The sequence below is a fragment of the Perognathus longimembris genome, chromosome 7, assembly GCF_023159225.1.
Source record: "Perognathus longimembris pacificus isolate PPM17 chromosome 7, ASM2315922v1, whole genome shotgun sequence".
Taxonomy (NCBI): domain Eukaryota; kingdom Metazoa; phylum Chordata; class Mammalia; order Rodentia; family Heteromyidae; genus Perognathus; species Perognathus longimembris.
In genome coordinates, this window is record NC_063167.1 from 72,964,848 (window position 1) to 72,981,920 (window position 17,073).

General features: G+C 51.3%; 1 protein-coding gene across 3 annotated transcripts in view; it reads left to right on the plus strand.

Moving 5' to 3' along the window:
- Window positions 1–14,654, plus strand: part of Bcl9 (BCL9 transcription coactivator) — a 67,436-nt gene extending 52,782 nt beyond the window's left edge. For 2 of the 3 annotated variants that reach the window (XM_048351896.1, XM_048351897.1), the window contains exons 4-10: window positions 922–1,251; window positions 2,673–2,989; window positions 4,620–4,806; window positions 5,302–5,401; window positions 7,544–9,785; window positions 11,004–11,267; window positions 13,375–14,651. In XM_048351896.1, the coding sequence (XP_048207853.1) occupies window positions 1,199–1,251; window positions 2,673–2,989; window positions 4,620–4,806; window positions 5,302–5,401; window positions 7,544–9,785; window positions 11,004–11,267; window positions 13,375–14,456 (4,245 nt within the window). In that variant the 5' untranslated portion in view covers window positions 922–1,198 and the 3' untranslated portion in view covers window positions 14,457–14,651. Of the gene's footprint in view, window positions 1–921; window positions 1,252–2,672; window positions 2,990–4,619; window positions 4,807–5,301; window positions 5,402–7,543; window positions 9,786–11,003; window positions 11,268–13,374 lie in introns of all 3 variants that reach the window. The other variant, XM_048351898.1, reaches the window with a different exon arrangement.
- The last annotated feature ends 2,419 nt before the right edge of the window (window positions 14,655–17,073 follow it).

Sequence of the window (17,073 nt, forward strand, 5' to 3'; positions counted from 1 at the left end):
CTTGAAATTAGCCTTGCAAATTGGCTCAGAAAATATCTTCGCCTTCAAAGCTGTTCTTTAATCTTGGTAATTCTCAGTCCCTCCCACACTCACCCGTGCCCGTGGTCCCTGTGACTAGCAGTGAGGATATTGATGCACACTGGACGTCATTTCATAGCAGATCTGTTCAGGATTTGGCTCAGTCCTTGTTTCCAGAAGTACGGGGTGCTTCTGTGTCCCCCTCTCCTGTGAGAGCAGAAGCATGGATCCACCGGGTCACGGTTAGAGCCTGGGATGGGTTTGCTGGGTCTTCGTGACGTTGTGTGCCACCCGAGCTGGCATGCCAGAGGTCACTGTGGATTTGCAGTGCGTAGGCTTTCATCACCACATTGCTTTGCCAGATGCTCATGGCTCACACCTGTAATCCCAGTTGCTCAGGAGGCTGAGATCTGACTGTTGTAGTTCAAAGCCAGCAAAGGCAGACAAATCCATGACTCTTATCTCTAATTAACCACCAGAAAGCTAGAAATGGAGCTGTGGTAGGACACCAGCCTTGAATGGAAAAGCTAAGGCCCTGAGTTCAAGCACTCATACTGGCACAAAACACTACTAGTGAGAAAAAAAAGCATGAGTTTTATATTCAGAAGTACAGAAATATAGGGGAGAAAATATAATCAAAGATGGTGTGGTTTTTCTTCTTTGCTTCCAAGGTCGGTCCATACTGCTTGCCTGGAGGCTTGGGTGTTGGTTAAGTCTTAGTCACACTTGATCTGCTTTAGCCCAGGAATTGTGGCCAGAACCAGAGCATTGATCTTCCCTTTAGCCCAAAGGGAGCACTGATCTGGTACTGCCTCGTTGGCTCCAGCTGTCCCTGGAGCTTGAGCCCATTGTTGAGTGTTTGATGTCTTGGTCTTGGCGCTCAGCTTTCTTTTTGTCCCACAGTGTGCCCTGGAGATGCGAGATTTTCCTTGTGCAGTAGGAGGCACACACCCAGAGAATGCAGGAGCTTCGAGAGGAAAGGACCTACTTCCACAGCGGAGAAAAACAAAGAGGAAAAAGGCACACAGGCGGCCAGTGCTAAGGGACACACCAAGGAGACCTTGGGCCCGGGCCCCTGCCCCTGCCCCTGCCCCCACACCCAGCAGCTGCTCTGGCTGCAGCCCGAGAGGAACTCGGGGAGCCATCCCTGTGTGTGATTGCAAGCTCAGGGTTTCAATCAATGCATTCCAGTAACCCTAAAGTGAGGAACTCTCCATCAGGAAACACACAGAGGTAAGGACTAGGCCCTCGACTGTCACCCCTTGCGGGGGCACAGGTATGCACAAACTCACTAGTGGAACATGTGGAATGGGAAGCAGATGAGACCCACGTGAGAAAGGAAGAGAAGATAGTAAATAGTAATGGAATCGTAAACTAGTAAGCTTACATTGCAGTTTTCCTGGGTGGTTCTATTTTTGAGGCCAGTACAGGGGCTTGGACTTGGCAGTTGAATGCTTGAGCTCTTTTGCTCAAGGCAAGTGCTCTACCACTTGAGCCACGGCTTCACTTCTGGCTTTATGGTGTTTAATTGGAGATAAGTCTTTTGGATTTCTTTGCCTGGGCTGACTTTAAAGTACAGTCCTCAGATCCCAGTCTCCCAAGTAGCTAGGATTACAGGTATGAGCTACAGGTCCCAGCCTGGGTAGTTCTTTTATCCACTACTCTGTGATCTCTCCTCTTTACCACTGCTCCTCACCCAAGTACAAACAAAATGACCTGAAAAACCATGTATGATTTGCTATATGATTTGCTAAGCTGACTGAGGAAACTGAGGCCTGGGACAATGAGGAGGCCTGAGGTCTGACAACTGATATACCAGCCCTGGACTCGCACAGTGAAGCTTTTCCTCTGTTCCAGCAAACTCACACTGTTAGGGTTTTTTTTTTGTTATTGTTGTTGTTGTTGTTTTCTTTCTTTTTGGGGGCTGGATACTGTTGGCTTATGACAGGAAGCTAAGATCTGAGAATCACAGTTCTAAGCCAGCCCAAACAGGAAAATCTGCAAGACTCATATCCAGTTAACCAGCAAAAAGCCAGAGTGGAGGTGTGACTCAATGGCATAGCTCCAGCCTTGCACAAAAAAGCTCAGGGACAGCACCTAGGCCCTGAGCACAAGACCTTAGGGCCAGCACTAACAGTTCTCCTTGCCCTTGTGCAAAGTTGGTATGTCCTCTTTGGAAAGTGGGCTGCTGTTGGAGGGCTCTCCTGGAGGGTTTTCCTAACCTGCAGGCACTGTCAGGCCCTTGCCTTTTGCTGCAGGAAGCTGGGCTCCCATTGCCAGCTCCTTTCCATCCACCTGGGGGTGGGTAGTATTTTGATCTTCACGATGCCTGTTTGTTTACTCTGAGCTAGTCTTGGTGTGAGAGTCTCTTCTCTATGTACATAGAAACCGTTGTCTTTTATTGACAGAAGCCCTAGAGATAGGTCCCCATGTGACTCTAGGGTTCCGAGGTCTGGCAGGCTTCATCTTTCCTTCTTTCTATTAGCTCTGAGATGGGAGCTGGGTGGAAGGGAAGAGCAAGTGGCATAGGTGAAATATGATGGGGGGTTATTTAGTCTTTCTTATCACCTTGACCCATGCTAGAAATTGCTTCTCCTGACTATGCTTTGACAGCCGATGTGGCCTCTAATCTTTTTTGTCATTGTTTCTTTTAGTAGCCCCAAGTCAAAGCAGGAGGTGATGGTTCGTCCCCCTACAGTGATGTCCCCATCTGGAAACCCCCAGCTGGATTCCAAATTCTCCAATCAGGGTAAACAGGGGGGCTCCGCCAGCCAATCCCAGCCATCCCCCTGTGACTCCAAGAGTGGGGGCCACACCCCTAAAGCACTTCCTGGCCCAGGTGGGAGCATGGGGCTGAAGAATGGGGCTGGAAATGGTGCCAAGGGCAAGGGGAAAAGGGAGCGAAGTATTTCCGCCGACTCCTTTGATCAGAGAGATCCTGGGACTCCAAACGATGACTCTGACATAAAAGGTATGTCTATAAGGGATTCCTGCGGGATAGTCTCTGACCCAGAGGGGCTGCTGTCAGCTGAGAGGTGGAGGGGGAATCAGGCAGCCGATTTTAGGGTTCTCATGGCTTACAGTGAAAGCATTGTGTCCTATCTTCCTACTCACTGTGGGCCCTTTCCATTGAGGACTTCTTGCTCTTGAGGATATGGTGGCATGGTGGCATGGTGGGGTGGGGCGCACGCCCGACTCTGTTCTTATGCGTGTTTCGGGCCCTTGCTACATTCCAACCTCGGTTCCAAGCCAGTAGCTCCTGTTGGCCCGTGCCAGTAGCTCATCCTGGAGGAGTTTTTTCTGGCATTCGCTCCTCTTCATCAGGAGAAATCCTCCATGGCTTGGGTTCTGTACACTCTGGCTGACACTTTGCCAGACTTGTGGACATGAGAGGAAGCCTTCATGACCCGAGTACTGGTCCAGATTTGTCACAGCTGATTTCACTGTGGCAGAAACAAGTGGCTACCAGATGTGGTAGAGATTTGGCAGGCACCAAAATGGAGTTAGCCAGGAAGACGTCTGCTGTGTGTGTGGGTTTAGTGTTTACCTCCTAGTGGCAGATCAAAAATCTCAAGTGTGGCCCCGAACATGAAGTTAAGCTCACAGGAATGAACGTGTGATTTCCTCACCCAAATTAAAGATGAAATCCTGGGTGACTGCTCCACCTCCTTTCCTTTTTTTCTCCCTTCCTCCCATCTCCCCTCACTTCTTTCTCCCCCCAGGTGATTTTGAGAAGCCTGTTAGGAGGGCTGACCCTGCTGGGTGCTGGGCTCAACGGTCAGGAAAACAGAGTTGCTGTCCTTAAAATATTGAGTGTCAGCCAGGTGCTAGTGGCTCATGCCTGTAATCCTAGCTACTAAGGAGGAGGCTGAGATCGGAGGATTATGGTTTGAAGCCAGCCCAGGCAGAAAAGTCTGAGACTACTCAGAAAAAGCTGGAAGTGGTGCCGTGGCTTAAGTGGTAGAGTGCTAGCCTTGAGCAAAAGGAACAGCACCTAGACCTTGAGTTCAAGCCCTAGGACCTGCAAAAAAAATAAAAATAAAAAATCTTTGAGTGCCTCTAGAAAGCTGATGATTAAAAAAATGAGTTAAATTTAATAAATGCTGTAACGAGAGAAATAATTGGGTCATGAGATCTGTTAGGAAGGGCAGCCAGTGAAGCAAAGCCAAGAAGTGGCCAGGACTGCATGTGGTGGTGCACATCTATAATCCCAGAATTGGGGAGGCTGAATCAGGAGAGTTGCACTTACATGTTCAGCTTGTGCTATGATGATGAGTTTTAGGCCAGCTGGGCCTATAGACATTGTGAGACCCTGCGCCCCCCCCCCCCCCCGCCCCCGGCAAAGAAAAAGAAAGGAAGGGAAAGAAAAGGAAAGTGTTCATGTCTGGTGAATGTGTAATTGCTACAGAAGAAAGGAGAGGAGGTGTGCTCTGTAATGACTTATTCAGGAGAAGGGTATTTGACATTTTACGAGTAGAAGAAACTGTTTCCTTCTTCCTGTTGAAGTTCTGAATGTGGTTTTGTGTGGTGATGCTAAAAATGCTGGTAGAAAGAAAGAGAAGTTTTATTTGTGTGACAAGTGAGTTGTCTTATCCTTATAGAATGTAATTCTGCCGATCACATCAAGTCCCAGGATTCACACACACCACACTCTATGACCCCATCCACTGCAACAGCCCCCAGGTCTTCCACTCCCTCTCACGGCCAAACTACTGTCCCCGAGCCCACGCCTGCGCAGAAGACGCCAGCCAAAGTGGTGTATGTGTTTTCTACTGAGATGGCCAATAAGTAAGTTAATGTCTGTGTCTTGCTGTTGAGCATGCCTTGTGTGTCCTTAGGGGGTCCTGATCTAATTCCTAATTCCCATTGCAGAGAAATCTACCCTACTCTATCCCCAGAGACACCCACCGAGGACACTTCCTTGGCTTTCCTTGACCACTTGAGCCACAGCTCCACTTCCAGCTTTTTGCTGGTTCATCAGAGATAGAGTTTCATAGACTTAATTGCCCGGGCAGACGTTGAACTGTGGTCCTCAAATCTCAGTTTCCTGAATCGTTAGGATTGTAGACTTATTTTTAGTTTTCTTAAGGAATCTTTGGAGATTCACCAATGGCTATTTTTAAATTTCGGACGTTTGATGGAAAATGATAAACAAATAAGGAACCAGTTTCCCTTGATTTCTTCTCCTTCAACACTGCCTGGGCAAGGTTCCTCTGGGGTTAAAGTGTCTGGAGTGTGTGTTCCAGCGAGTGCTCCTTGGCTCTGCCTCTTCTGTTTCTGCAGAGCTGCAGAAGCTGTATTGAAGGGCCAAGTTGAAACCATCGTCTCTTTCCACATCCAGAACATCTCCAACAGCAAGACAGAGAGAAGCACAGCCCCTCTGGTATGTTGTAGCAGTGTTGTGGCCCTGTGGTTCTCCAGTGGCCAGCGGGGGCGGGGGACAGGTGGCACACTGAAATGCATGAAGCTAGTCTTCATGGTGTGAACTGTGTTCTGGGCATTTACCCTAGGCCTGGCATTGTGGACCCACAGCATGGCACACTATTCTAGCTTCTTCTGCAAGAGTGCCCATTTATGATAAATGGCTAGGGGAAGAAGGTACAAAAAAGAGAATAAATATTCAGTTACCTCAGGATTTCCTTTATGGAACTATCTCCAGGAAAACTACAGAGCAGATTTGTGTTTAAAAAAACCAAACCAAAAGCCTCATAATACTCTGGAGTGAGCTGAAGAATATAGAAGCAACAACTAAAACTGCTGTCCTGGAGGACATGAGGATGATGCATGCCATAATTAGAGTCTCAGAGGTTCTGAGGAGGATTCATTTGACAATGAAAGGTCCTACTGGCTTGATGTTTTCAAAATGATAAGAATCACTCTGTTTCTCTTCTAGATCTAGAGTGAGTCTAGAGTATTTAGTTTCTCTTCTAGATCTTAAATACCAAACACAAGCTGCATTAGGAAAAAGTAGGCTGTGTTTTTGTTTTGGTGCCAGTATTGGGGCTTGAACTTAGGACCTCTAGTCCTCACTTGGCTTTTTTACTCAATACGGGTACTCTTACCATTTGAGCCATACTTCTACTTCTAGCATTTTGCTGGTTAGTTGGAGATAAGAGTCCTGTGGATTTTTCTGCCTGGGCTGATTCCTCAGATCTCAGCTTCCTGAGTAGCTTAGGATTATAGGCATGAGCCACCAGTGCCTGTCTTCACATAAATCTGTGTGCATGAATACCTACAAGCGACACATTTTTATATACACATGTATTCACAGATTGTAGATTCACAGATTGTGGATCTTTGTGTATATGATGCATAAGCTGCTCATACTCATTGACACAATGATTTGTATATAGAGTTACGTGTAGATCTCAGAGACTTACATGGGGAGGATAGAGTGAGTCTTAGGGGTTTGGGAATAAGTAGTGGATTCAGTGAAACAAATAGAAGCAAATGAACTCAAGGAAGGGAGGTGGAGGTGCTGGAAAGTCTCCAAGACAGTTGTAGACCATGCCCTCTGTACTCCCTTGAGTCTCGGCCAGGGCATGCATACCCTTCCTGCAAACACTCATTGTATCCAAGCCACCTATCAGGTGAGTGCACTTTTATCCAGGACTTACTGAGGCGGTGGCGCTTTTATCCAGGACTTACTGTAGCAGTGGCACTTAATGAATAATAATAAGGCAATCATCCAACCTGTTAGAAAGGGCAGCTTGCTGGCTATTGGGAAGGACAGATCAATGAGCAAGATAGCCTCGGATTGCTCCTTCAGTGCTTCCTGCCTGCAGATTATCTTACTGCAGTTAATGTACAAATGCTTATCAAATATGGAATCAGTGATCACAAACCTCAAACAGAAACCAGAGATGTCAGGTCCTCAGGAAACTCAAGGAGAGTTCCTTAGTCGCCACCCAGCCGGAGATGTGGAGGAGTGGCTCCGCCCCTGCCCGCTGCTGTAGCACACACTTGCCATGCCTTGCACCTCCACCTAGAAACAGCAGAGCTCTTGACTGACAGAGTTTGGTGTTGGGTTTAGCCTCCCATGTTCGGAGTAAGCTTTCCCTGAACAGAAACCAACCACACCAAGCTGGTCCACACACAGTTTTCCAACCCGTTCTTCAGAACCCTCAAGCATGCTCAGGGTGACGCATGGTTCTCCCCTGAAGCCTTAGAAAGTTGTTGAAACCTAATCGTCAGCAAGAGAAAGGGGATGCTGTTTGATAGAGATTTATTTTAATCTCCGTGTCCCAAGAAGGGCCTTTTATAAAAGACTTCTGATATTTGTCAGAAGTGGAGCTGTGGATCAAGTAGTAAAGCACCAGCCTTGAGAAAAAGGTCTAAGGGACTCTCTTGAGCTCCCTGAGTTCAAGCCCTAGGGCCATTGCATGCGTGCACACATACAGATACACAGACACACAGTAGATTCATGTGATAAGGACAAGTCTTTGATCATCTATCTTGCTCTTCTAATTGTTCTTCTCAATTACTAGTGCTATATTAAAAAAAAAAAAATCTCGGTTCTTTGTAGAACACACAGATACCTGCCCTGAGGAACGATCCCAAACCTCTTCCACAGCAGGCCCCGGCCCCGGCCGCCCCGGACCAGAATTCTTCCCAGAACACCAGACTGCAGCCAACTCCACCCATTCCGGCACCAGCACCCAAGCCTGCCGCACCCCCACGTCCCCTGGACCAAGAGAGTCCTGGGGTGGACAGTAAACTAATTCCTCCAGTGGGCAGCCCTGCCAGCACCACTCCACTGCCCCCAGACGGTACTGCGCCAAACTCGACGCCCAACAATCGGGCAGTGACCCCCGTGTCCCAGGGGAGCAGCAGCTCTTCAGCAGATCCCAAAGCCCCCCCACCTCCACCAGTGTCTGGGGGTGAACCCCCCACGCTGGGAGAGAACCCTGACGGCCTGTCTCAGGAGCAGCTGGAGCACCGTGAGCGCTCCTTACAAACTCTCAGAGACATCCAGCGCATGCTCTTCCCTGATGAGAAAGAATTCACAGGCGCTCCAAGTGGGGGACCCCCACAGAACCCTGGAGTACTAGATGGACCTCAGAAAAAACCAGAAGGGCCAATACAGGCCATGATGGCTCAATCCCAAAGTCTAGGTAAGGGGCCTGGGTCCCGGACAGATGTGGGAGCTCCATTTGGCCCTCAAGGTCATAGAGATGTCCCCTTTTCTCCAGACGAAATGGTTCCACCTCCTTTGAACTCTCAGTCGGGGCCCCTTGGCCCCGACCACCTGGATCACATGACTCCGGAGCAGATCGCATGGCTGAAGCTGCAGCAGGAGTTCTATGAGGAGAAGCGGCGGAAGCAAGAGCAGGTGGTGGTGCAGCAGTGCTCCCTGCAGGACATGATGGCCCACCAGCACGGGCCCCGAGGCGTGGTCCGAGGGCCTCCCCCGCCCTACCAGATGGCCCCTGGGGAAGGCTGGGCCCCTGGGGGCGCAGAGCCCTTTCCAGACGGCATCAACATTTCACACACTCTGCCTCCACGGGGCATGGCCCCCCATCCCAGCATGCCAGGCAGCCAGATGCGCCTCCCTGCCTTCGCTGGGATGATGAACTCCGACATGGAGGGGCCCAGTGTCCCCAGCGCTGCTCCTCGACCGGGGCTTTCTGGAGTCAGTTGGCCAGACGATGTGCCCAAAATCCCAGATGGTCGAAATTTCCCTCCTGGCCAGGGTGTCTTCAGTGGTCCTGGACGAGGGGAGCGCTTCCCGAACCCCCAAGGTTTGTCAGAGGAGATGTTCCAGCAGCAGCTGGCGGAGAAGCAGCTGGGGCTCCCCCCGGGGATGAGCATAGAAGGCATCCGGCCTGGCTTGGAGGTGAACAGGATGGTGCCGGGCTCCCAGCGCCACCTGGAGCCTGGGAACAACCCCATCTTCCCTCGGATTCCAGTGGAGGGGCCCTTGAGCCCTTCCCGGGGGGACTTTCCCAAAGGAATGCCTCCCCAGCTCGGCCCTGGGCGGGAGCTCGAGTTTGGGCTGGTTCCTGGGGGGCTGAAAGGGGATGTCAGTCTCAATGTCAGCATGGCGTCCGGCTCTCAGATGATACCTCAGAAGATGAGAGAGGCTGGGGCAGGCCCTGAGGACATGCTGAAGTTACGGCCGGGGAGCTCAGACATGCTGCCTGGCCAGCAGAAGATGGTGCCCCTGCCGTTTGGAGAACACCCACAGCCCGAGTACGGCATGGGTCCCCGGCCCTTCCTGCCCCTGTCTCAAGGGCCAGGCAACAACAGTAGCTTGCGGAACCTCAGAGAACCTGTTGGGCCCGACCAAAGGACTAACAGCCGGCTCAGCCACGTGCCACCACTACCTCTCAACCCTTCCAGCAACCCCACGAGCCTCAACCCCGCCCCACCCAGCCAGCGGGGCCTGGGACGGAAGCCCTTGGATATCGCCGTGGCAGGAAGCCAGGTGCATTCCCCAGGCATGAATCCTCTGAAATCGCCCACCATGCACCAAGTCCAGTCCCCGATGCTGGGCTCCCCCTCGGGGAACCTCAAATCTCCTCAGACTCCCTCACAGCTGGCAGGCATGCTGGCAGGCCCGGCTGCTGCTGCTTCCATTAAGTCCCCCCCAGTCTTGGGGTCTGCTGCTGCTTCGCCTGTTCACCTCAAGTCTCCATCGCTCCCTGCCCCGTCACCCGGATGGACCTCTTCCCCCAAGCCTCCCCTCCAGAGTCCCGGGATCCCTCCAAACCACAAGGCACCTCTCACCATGACCTCGCCAGCCATGCTGGGGAGTGTGGAGTCAGGTCAGTGTGCCCCTGTCCCCCCATCACACCTTGTGGCTGGAGGTGGCTGAAGGCCGAGGGGGCATGTGTGGCAGGACAGGGCGTGTACTGATGAGTGCCCCAAGACAATGATGGATGCACAATGTTTGGACCTGGCAGGGCCTGGGTGTGTCAGGCGGGGTTGTCAAAACGAAGGAAACAGGCGTCCATTCACAATATCCTCACAGTGGGGCTGGGGATATGGCCTAGTGGCAAGAGTGCCTGCCTCATATACATGAGGCCCTGGGTTCGATTCCCCAGCACCACATATACAGAAAATGGCCAGAAGTGGTGCTGTGGCTCAAGTGGTAGAGTGCTAGCCTTGAGCAAAAGGAAGCCAGGGACAGTGCTCAGGCCCTGAGTCCAAGCCCCAGGACTGGTCAAAAAAGCAAAACAAAACACAATATCCTTACAGTGGATAAATGGGACCCAACTCCTTGTATGGGGTCCCTGCAGCTCCAAAGATCCTGAGTGTGACCCTAACCCCAAAGAGAGCAAGTACTCTCAGATGTGGCTGGTTTTCAAATGTGTTTGTTGACTGACCCTAAAAACAGTTCCCCAACCCTGGAGACCTTGTCTCCATGATAGCCTGCTGTAGCCACACACCACCTACAATTTCTTAGGGGTTTCTTCCTAGGAGAGGCCGGCACAGATGGTTTTGTGATGGGCTGGGGGTGGTCGCTCCGTGGAAGCAGCCTGAGTTATAAAATACCAGGTTGGTGCCAGCTGCACTGACATGGGACATTTATCCCACCAAGCCAAAGCGTCGCTCTCTGCAGGGTGGCAATAGAGCAGCACAGCCAGCCCTCAGCTCAAACACCTGGAAATTGTGGGAATTAAGAGTTTATGTCAGGTGATGGCGGCCCGTCTTGTCTTGCTTCAAGACCAGAGTCAAATTCTCAATGGTGATTGGCAAGGGAAAGAAATCCACTCTTTTCACACTTTGTCTGTAAACCGTGTTCTCCCGTGCTGGAACTAGCATTCCTGATGTGCTCCTGCCATGTGAGCTTGTTTTCCTGTCACACCCGGGCCCCCTTCACACGCACAGCCTGACTGCTGGACAGGCAGTGGGAATCTGGGGCCTAAGGAGGGTGTTCTGTTCATCTCTCCCTTCCCACCTTCACCGCTTAGGACCCTGGTACTCAATAGCCTTCAAAAGGAGTCTAATTCCCGGCTGTGTGTGTTTGGTTTTGCTCATAGGTGGCCCCCCACCTCCTCCCACCGCCAGCCAGCCTGCCTCTGTGAATCTTCCTGGAAGTCTTCCCTCCAGCACGCCGTACACCATGCCTCCCGAGCCGACCCTCTCCCAGAACCCGCTCTCCATTATGATGTCTCGAATGTCCAAATTTGCAATGCCTAGCTCCACCCCATTATACCACGACGCCATCAAGACCGTGGCTAGCTCGGACGACGACTCCCCACCCGCTCGCTCTCCCAATCTGCCGTCAATGAATAACATGCCAGGTAAGGAGCTGCTCCTAGCCAGAAACTTATAAAAGTGTCTCCTCAGTAGCTTACATAGGTGGGGTTTAGCTTGTGCCCTCTGTTAGGTCCCGAGGGTGACACAGTCCTCAAGCCTCTTCCCTCAGGCTGTGTGCTTAGTTGGACGGACATAAGACTGTCAGGGATTTGTCTTGCTTTGAAACTCCTCAGATCTCAGCCTCTGGAGTAGCAAGGTTTATTGGTGTGAGCCACTGGTGCTCATCTAAGAGAATACTTTTTTTTTTTTTTTTTGGCCAGTACTGGGCCTTGGACTCAGGGCCTGAGCACTGTCCCTGGCTTCTTCCCGCTCAAGGCTAGCACTCTGCCACGTGAGCCACAGCGCCGCTTCTGGCCGTTTTTTCTGTATATGTGGTGCTGGGGAATCGAACCTAGGGCCTCGTGTATCCGAGGCAGGCACTCTTGCCACTAGGCTATATCCCCAGCCCAAGAGAATACTTTTTGATTAGTTGGATTCAGAAGAAAGAAGATATCCTTGTAGGCTCCTGGGTATCAAGATGGAGTTGGTTTTCTGAGGTGTTTGTTGTTGTTGTTTGATTGGTTGGTTTTGGGGGTCCTCCTGCAGTAGTATTAAAAATGACTTCTTAATTTGCTGATTGGAATGTCTTTAGTTTCTAAATATTTTCCTGGAAAGACAGTTGGTCCAGGGGTGTCAGGCATTGAAAACCACAATTTGTGAGAGGGGCCTTTCTTTAGGACTGGAGAGATAATAAAACTCTTCTTTCCCTACTTGTTCTACTTGGCTTTCATTCCTAGTCCTGCCCCTTCAGTCCCCCCCCCCCCCCACCCCCGCCGGTCTAACTCACAGGGAAGGGTCAGGGTGAGTAGAGTCGCAAGCCTCTGCTTCCAATTTAATTCTGATTGATAGGACTGCTACCTATTGACCAGCAATCCTAATTTCCTAGGCTAGGGAAATGTACCACAACTGTCACCAACATCATTCCTGCCATATTCCATTTCTATTCCAGAGAGACCAAATTTTTAGATATCCCAGAGACTGCAGTAGAACTATATGCTTTTCTTCCCAATAAAAGTTATCATTTCTTAGATATTTTGTGTAACCTGGAGTTTTAAATGGTCTCTTTTTAAGGCAATATAAAGTGGTGTCACTTAAGCCAGGCACTGCTGGCTCACACCTGTAATCGTAGCTACTCAGGAAGAAGAGGCTGAAGTCTGAGGATTGTGGTTAAAAGCCAGGTCAGGCAGACAAATTTGAGACACTGTTATCCCCAGTAAAGCAGCCAAAAGGCAGAACAGAAGTGGAGGTGTGATCAAGTAGTAGAGGGCCAGCCTTGAGTTAAGCTAAGCAAGAGTATGATGTCCAGAGTTCAAGCCCAGTACTAACCAGACACACATACACAGTGCCAGTAGGGAAAAAAGCAGAGGGCTGGGGATATGGCCTAGTGGCAAGAGTGCTTGCCTCATATACATGAGGCCCTGGGTTCGATTCCCTAGCACCACATATACAGAAAATGGCCAGAAGTGGCGCTGTGGCTCAAGTGGCAGAGTGCTAACCTTGAGCAAGAAGAAGCCAGGGACAGTGCTCAGGCCCTGAGTCCAAGCCCCAGGACTGGCCAAAAAAAAAAAAAAGAAAGAAAGAAAAAAAGAAAAAAGCAGAAACTTGAATTTGTAATTAATATTTCTGATCATTGGGCTTATAATACTAATTCTTTTCCTCCCGAAAGGCCCATGCTTAAGTCACTGAAGCAGATCGTTTCCTTCTGAATTAGTGAGTGAAGACTACACTCATTTGTCTGTGAACTTAGAAGCTTCTATACAGGAGAATTTCTCCTTGCTGTCTTCTGCACCGTCCTGTCACACTGTTGAAGACTCACTTGTGTGCTGTCATGTAGACGTGTCGGTTCAGTGCCCCCACGTGTGTAAGAATCTTACTGGTGAGGAATTGTGTGCCGTATCTAGCACAGGTCCTTGCACCCAAGGTGCAGAACAATTTTTTTCTGTTAATGTGATCAATCCTTGTTTCTGTAAGCTGCTTTTTTATGGGTTGATTGCTTTGATATCTTTATCTTTCTAGGAATGGGCATTAATACACAGAATCCTCGAATTTCAGGTCCAAACCCCGTGGTTCCAATGCCAACCCTCAGTCCGATGGGAATGACCCAGCCGCTCTCTCACTCCAGTCAGATGCCCTCTCCGAACGCCATGGGATCCAGCATTCCTCCTCACGGGGTCCCCGTGGGGCCTGGCCTGATCTCCCACAACGCCATCCTGGGGCACGCGTCCCAGGAGCCTCCGATGGGGCCGCAAGGTCGCATGGGCTTCCCCCAGGGCTTCCCTCCGGTTCAGTCTCCCCCCCAGCAAGTCCTGTTCCCCCACAACGGCCCCAGTGCAGGCCAGGGCAGCTTCCCCGGAGGGATGGGCTTCCCGGGCGAAGGCCCGCTCGGCCGCCCTGCCAACCTAGCCCAAAGTTCAGCAGACACAGCACTTTGCAAGCCTGGAGGCCCCGGGGGTCCCGACTCCTTTGCCGTCCTGGGGAACAGCATGCCTTCGGTGTTTACAGACCCCGACCTGCAGGAGGTCATCCGGCCCGGGGCCACGGGGATCCCCGAGTTCGACCTGTCGCGCATCATCCCATCCGAGAAGCCCAGCCAGACGCTGCAGTACTTCCCCCGCGGGGAGGTCCCCGGCCGCAAGCAGCCCCCGGGGCCCGGGCCCGGCTTCGCGCACATGCAGGGGATGATGGGCGACCAGGCCCCCCGGATGGGGCTGGCCCTGCCCGGCATGGGGGCGCCCGGGCCCGTGGGCACCGCGGACATCCCCCTGGGCACAGCGCCCTCCATGCCGGGCCACAACCCGATGAGGCCCCCGACCTTCCTCCAGCAGGGCATGATGGCCCCGCACCACCGCATGATGTCACCAGCAGCCTCGTCCATGCCGGGCCAGCCCGCCCTGATGAGCAACCCGGCCGCCGCGGTGGGCATGATCGCCGGCAAGGAGCGCGGCCCCGCCGGCCTCTACGCGCACCCGGGGCCCGTGGGCTCCCCGGGCATGATGATGTCCATGCAGGGCATGATGGGACCCCAGCAGAACATCATGATCCCCCCACAGATGCGGCCCCGGGGCATGGCCGCCGACGTGGGCCTGGGCGGCTTCAGCCAGGGCCCCGGGAACCCAGGCAACATGATGTTCTGAGCTGCTACTCCAGGCCAGATGCGGCCACGCGTGTCCGGAGGAGACTGCGGGCCGGCCCGCCACGGGGAGGGCGGCTCCAGAATGTACACATTCGCCCGGGAAACAGTGAGTCGTGTCGTCGACAGGGGGTTTGCTTTGTTGTTTGTTTTCTTCAGATTTATTTTTTAAAGGTTTATTTTTGTGGACGTGGGCCCCCCACCCCCGACGGCACCTGCTCCAGGACTCCAGCCGAGCGCTGGAAGCCGCTCTCTGCGTCCCTGGCTCCAACCGGCTCCTCCCGGGACTCCTTTCTGCTTTCTTGTTCGTTTGGGGGCTCGGGTTTTCTTTATTTTGTATTTGGGGTTTCTTGTTTTGTTCCCGGTGTGTGTACTGTACTATATTGTAAAAGGGATTTTAGCAGAGATTTTAGGGGCAAAGACTTTAGTCTTTGGGACAAGAAGAGAAGAGGAATGTTGGGCCGTCTGGGTGGACAGTCCATCTTAAGACCTTGGGACTATTTTCTTTCAACTTCAGTGTATAGGAAAAACAAAAAACCAAACTACGACCTCAGAGCAGAGTATTAATGAAAAGCACAAAAAAAAAAAAAAGGAACTAAGTTCAGCGAGGGGTGGGGGGAGGGGGGAAGTTTTTCTTTTTAAAAAAATAATGATGCTTAGGACATTTGTTTTTTGTTGTTGTTGTTGGGTTGTTTTGTTTTGTTTTGTTTTTCAGTTCTAGTGCTTTCTTGAGCACAATCTACAACCCACAAACCAATCACCATGTTTGGCTCCCCTCTCTGTCCAGTCCCCTGAGTTAGGTGTGTTTCTTCCCCTCCTCCCCCCCCCCCCCACTGGCGACCACTTTCCTCTCCCCTTCGGCAGTACCCCATATTCTTGGGGGAAAATACAATGTCTCAGCCCCATCCAGGAGAACTCTGTCCTGGGTGCCCTCTGGCCTTTTCCCCTTAGCCTTTCTTTCTTTCTTCCCTGTTGTGCCCTTCCTTGCTCACCTTGTTTTCGGTTCTTTTCCTAGGCAAATTCCCAGGTGAATTTTATTAATGTGGGGAGTGGAGCAGATGCTAAAAGCTATCCAGGACTTTTTCGTTTGGGTTTTGTTTTTTTAAGTTTTGTGGTTCTTTCTTCCCTTTCTTCTCTCTTCCATGCGTAAAACGTTCTGTGTAACCTCCATTAAATTTGGTACAAAACCACTCGCCAGAGCTGTGGTGTCAGAAAAATAAAATATATTGTTTCTTACAAAACAGAACTGTCTTTTTTTGTTGTTGTTGTTCATGTGGATTCCTATTTCCTGCAGTCTGGCAATACTGCTTTCCCTTTGACCTGGAAGCAGAGAATCTCTGTTGGGGTTGATCAAAATTGTCAGAGGGAAATTGTCAGAGGGAAGGAATTTAAATAACTTTTCACCTAGCACAGGTGGCTCACGCCTGTAATCGCAGCTACTCAGGAGGCTGAGATCCAAGGATCACGGTTCATAGCCAGCCTGGACAGACTCTTTTTTGTAGGTTGTAGGGTTTGAACTCAGGGCCTGGGTGCTGTCCCTGCGCTCTTTCTGCCTGGTCTGGCTTTGAACTGTGATCCTCAGATCTCAGCTTCCTGAGTAGGATTACGGGTATGAGGCACCAGTACCCCACGGTGAGACTCTTATCTTCACTTAACCACCAGAAAACCAGATGTGGAGCTGTGGCTGAAGTGGTAGAGCACTAGCCTTGAGAGAAGAAAAAGGTCAAGGACAGTACCTGGCCCTGAGTTCAACCCTCCCGTACCACACACACACACACACACACACACACACACACACAGAAAAAGTCGCTTCTCAGATGCAGCTAGTGAACAGAACTATCGTGGAGGATGGTCCCTACCTCAACCCCGACATCCTAGTTCTGAGCAGATGGGTGGCAATCTTCCCCACAGCTGGCCTTTCCCCGGAGACCAATTCCCAGGCCTTCCTAGGAACTCCCATGGGAATTTGATGGATCATTAAGAAGGTGAGATACCATTAGTATGCCTGCACGTCCTGGGTCTCTCCAGTCCACAGGCCTTGGTGGTCCCTTCTAGTGCTTACTCTTCCCCATCCATCCACAGCTGGGTCACCTGGCAGCACATCAGTCTAAGGACTCACTGTGGTGGTTCTGTGCAGCTCATTTTGCTCTTGTGTGTATTTGTTGGAGTTGTTGTAAGCCTTGGTGCTCAGTGTGTGGTTGTCTGCGCTTGTTTGTGCGCAGGTGAGAGAATCTCAGTGAGATGCAGCAGGTGCAGGCAGCTGCAAACAAACCTGTCCAAATTGGGCTTTGCTGCTGTTTATGCATTTTACCTGAGTGTGGCTCTCTCGGTGCTTTTAAGAGCTGTTTTATCTCCCCAGGCCCAGCAGCAGCCCTGTCTTCTCCATGTGTTTTCTTTCTGGAGGTTTCTTTTTTGAGGGGGGTTGGTTCTGAGGATGGAACTCAGCGTCTCCCCCCTGCTAGGCAACTGCTGTATCACCTAAGCACCCTGCCACACATCTGGACCCCAGTCCTTTTGCATTTTTTAGTTTATTTTTTCAGATAGGGTGTCTCACTTGCTTAGAGTGCCCTCAGACTCTGATCTTCCTACCTTCACTGCTCAAGCAGCAGGGATTACAGACA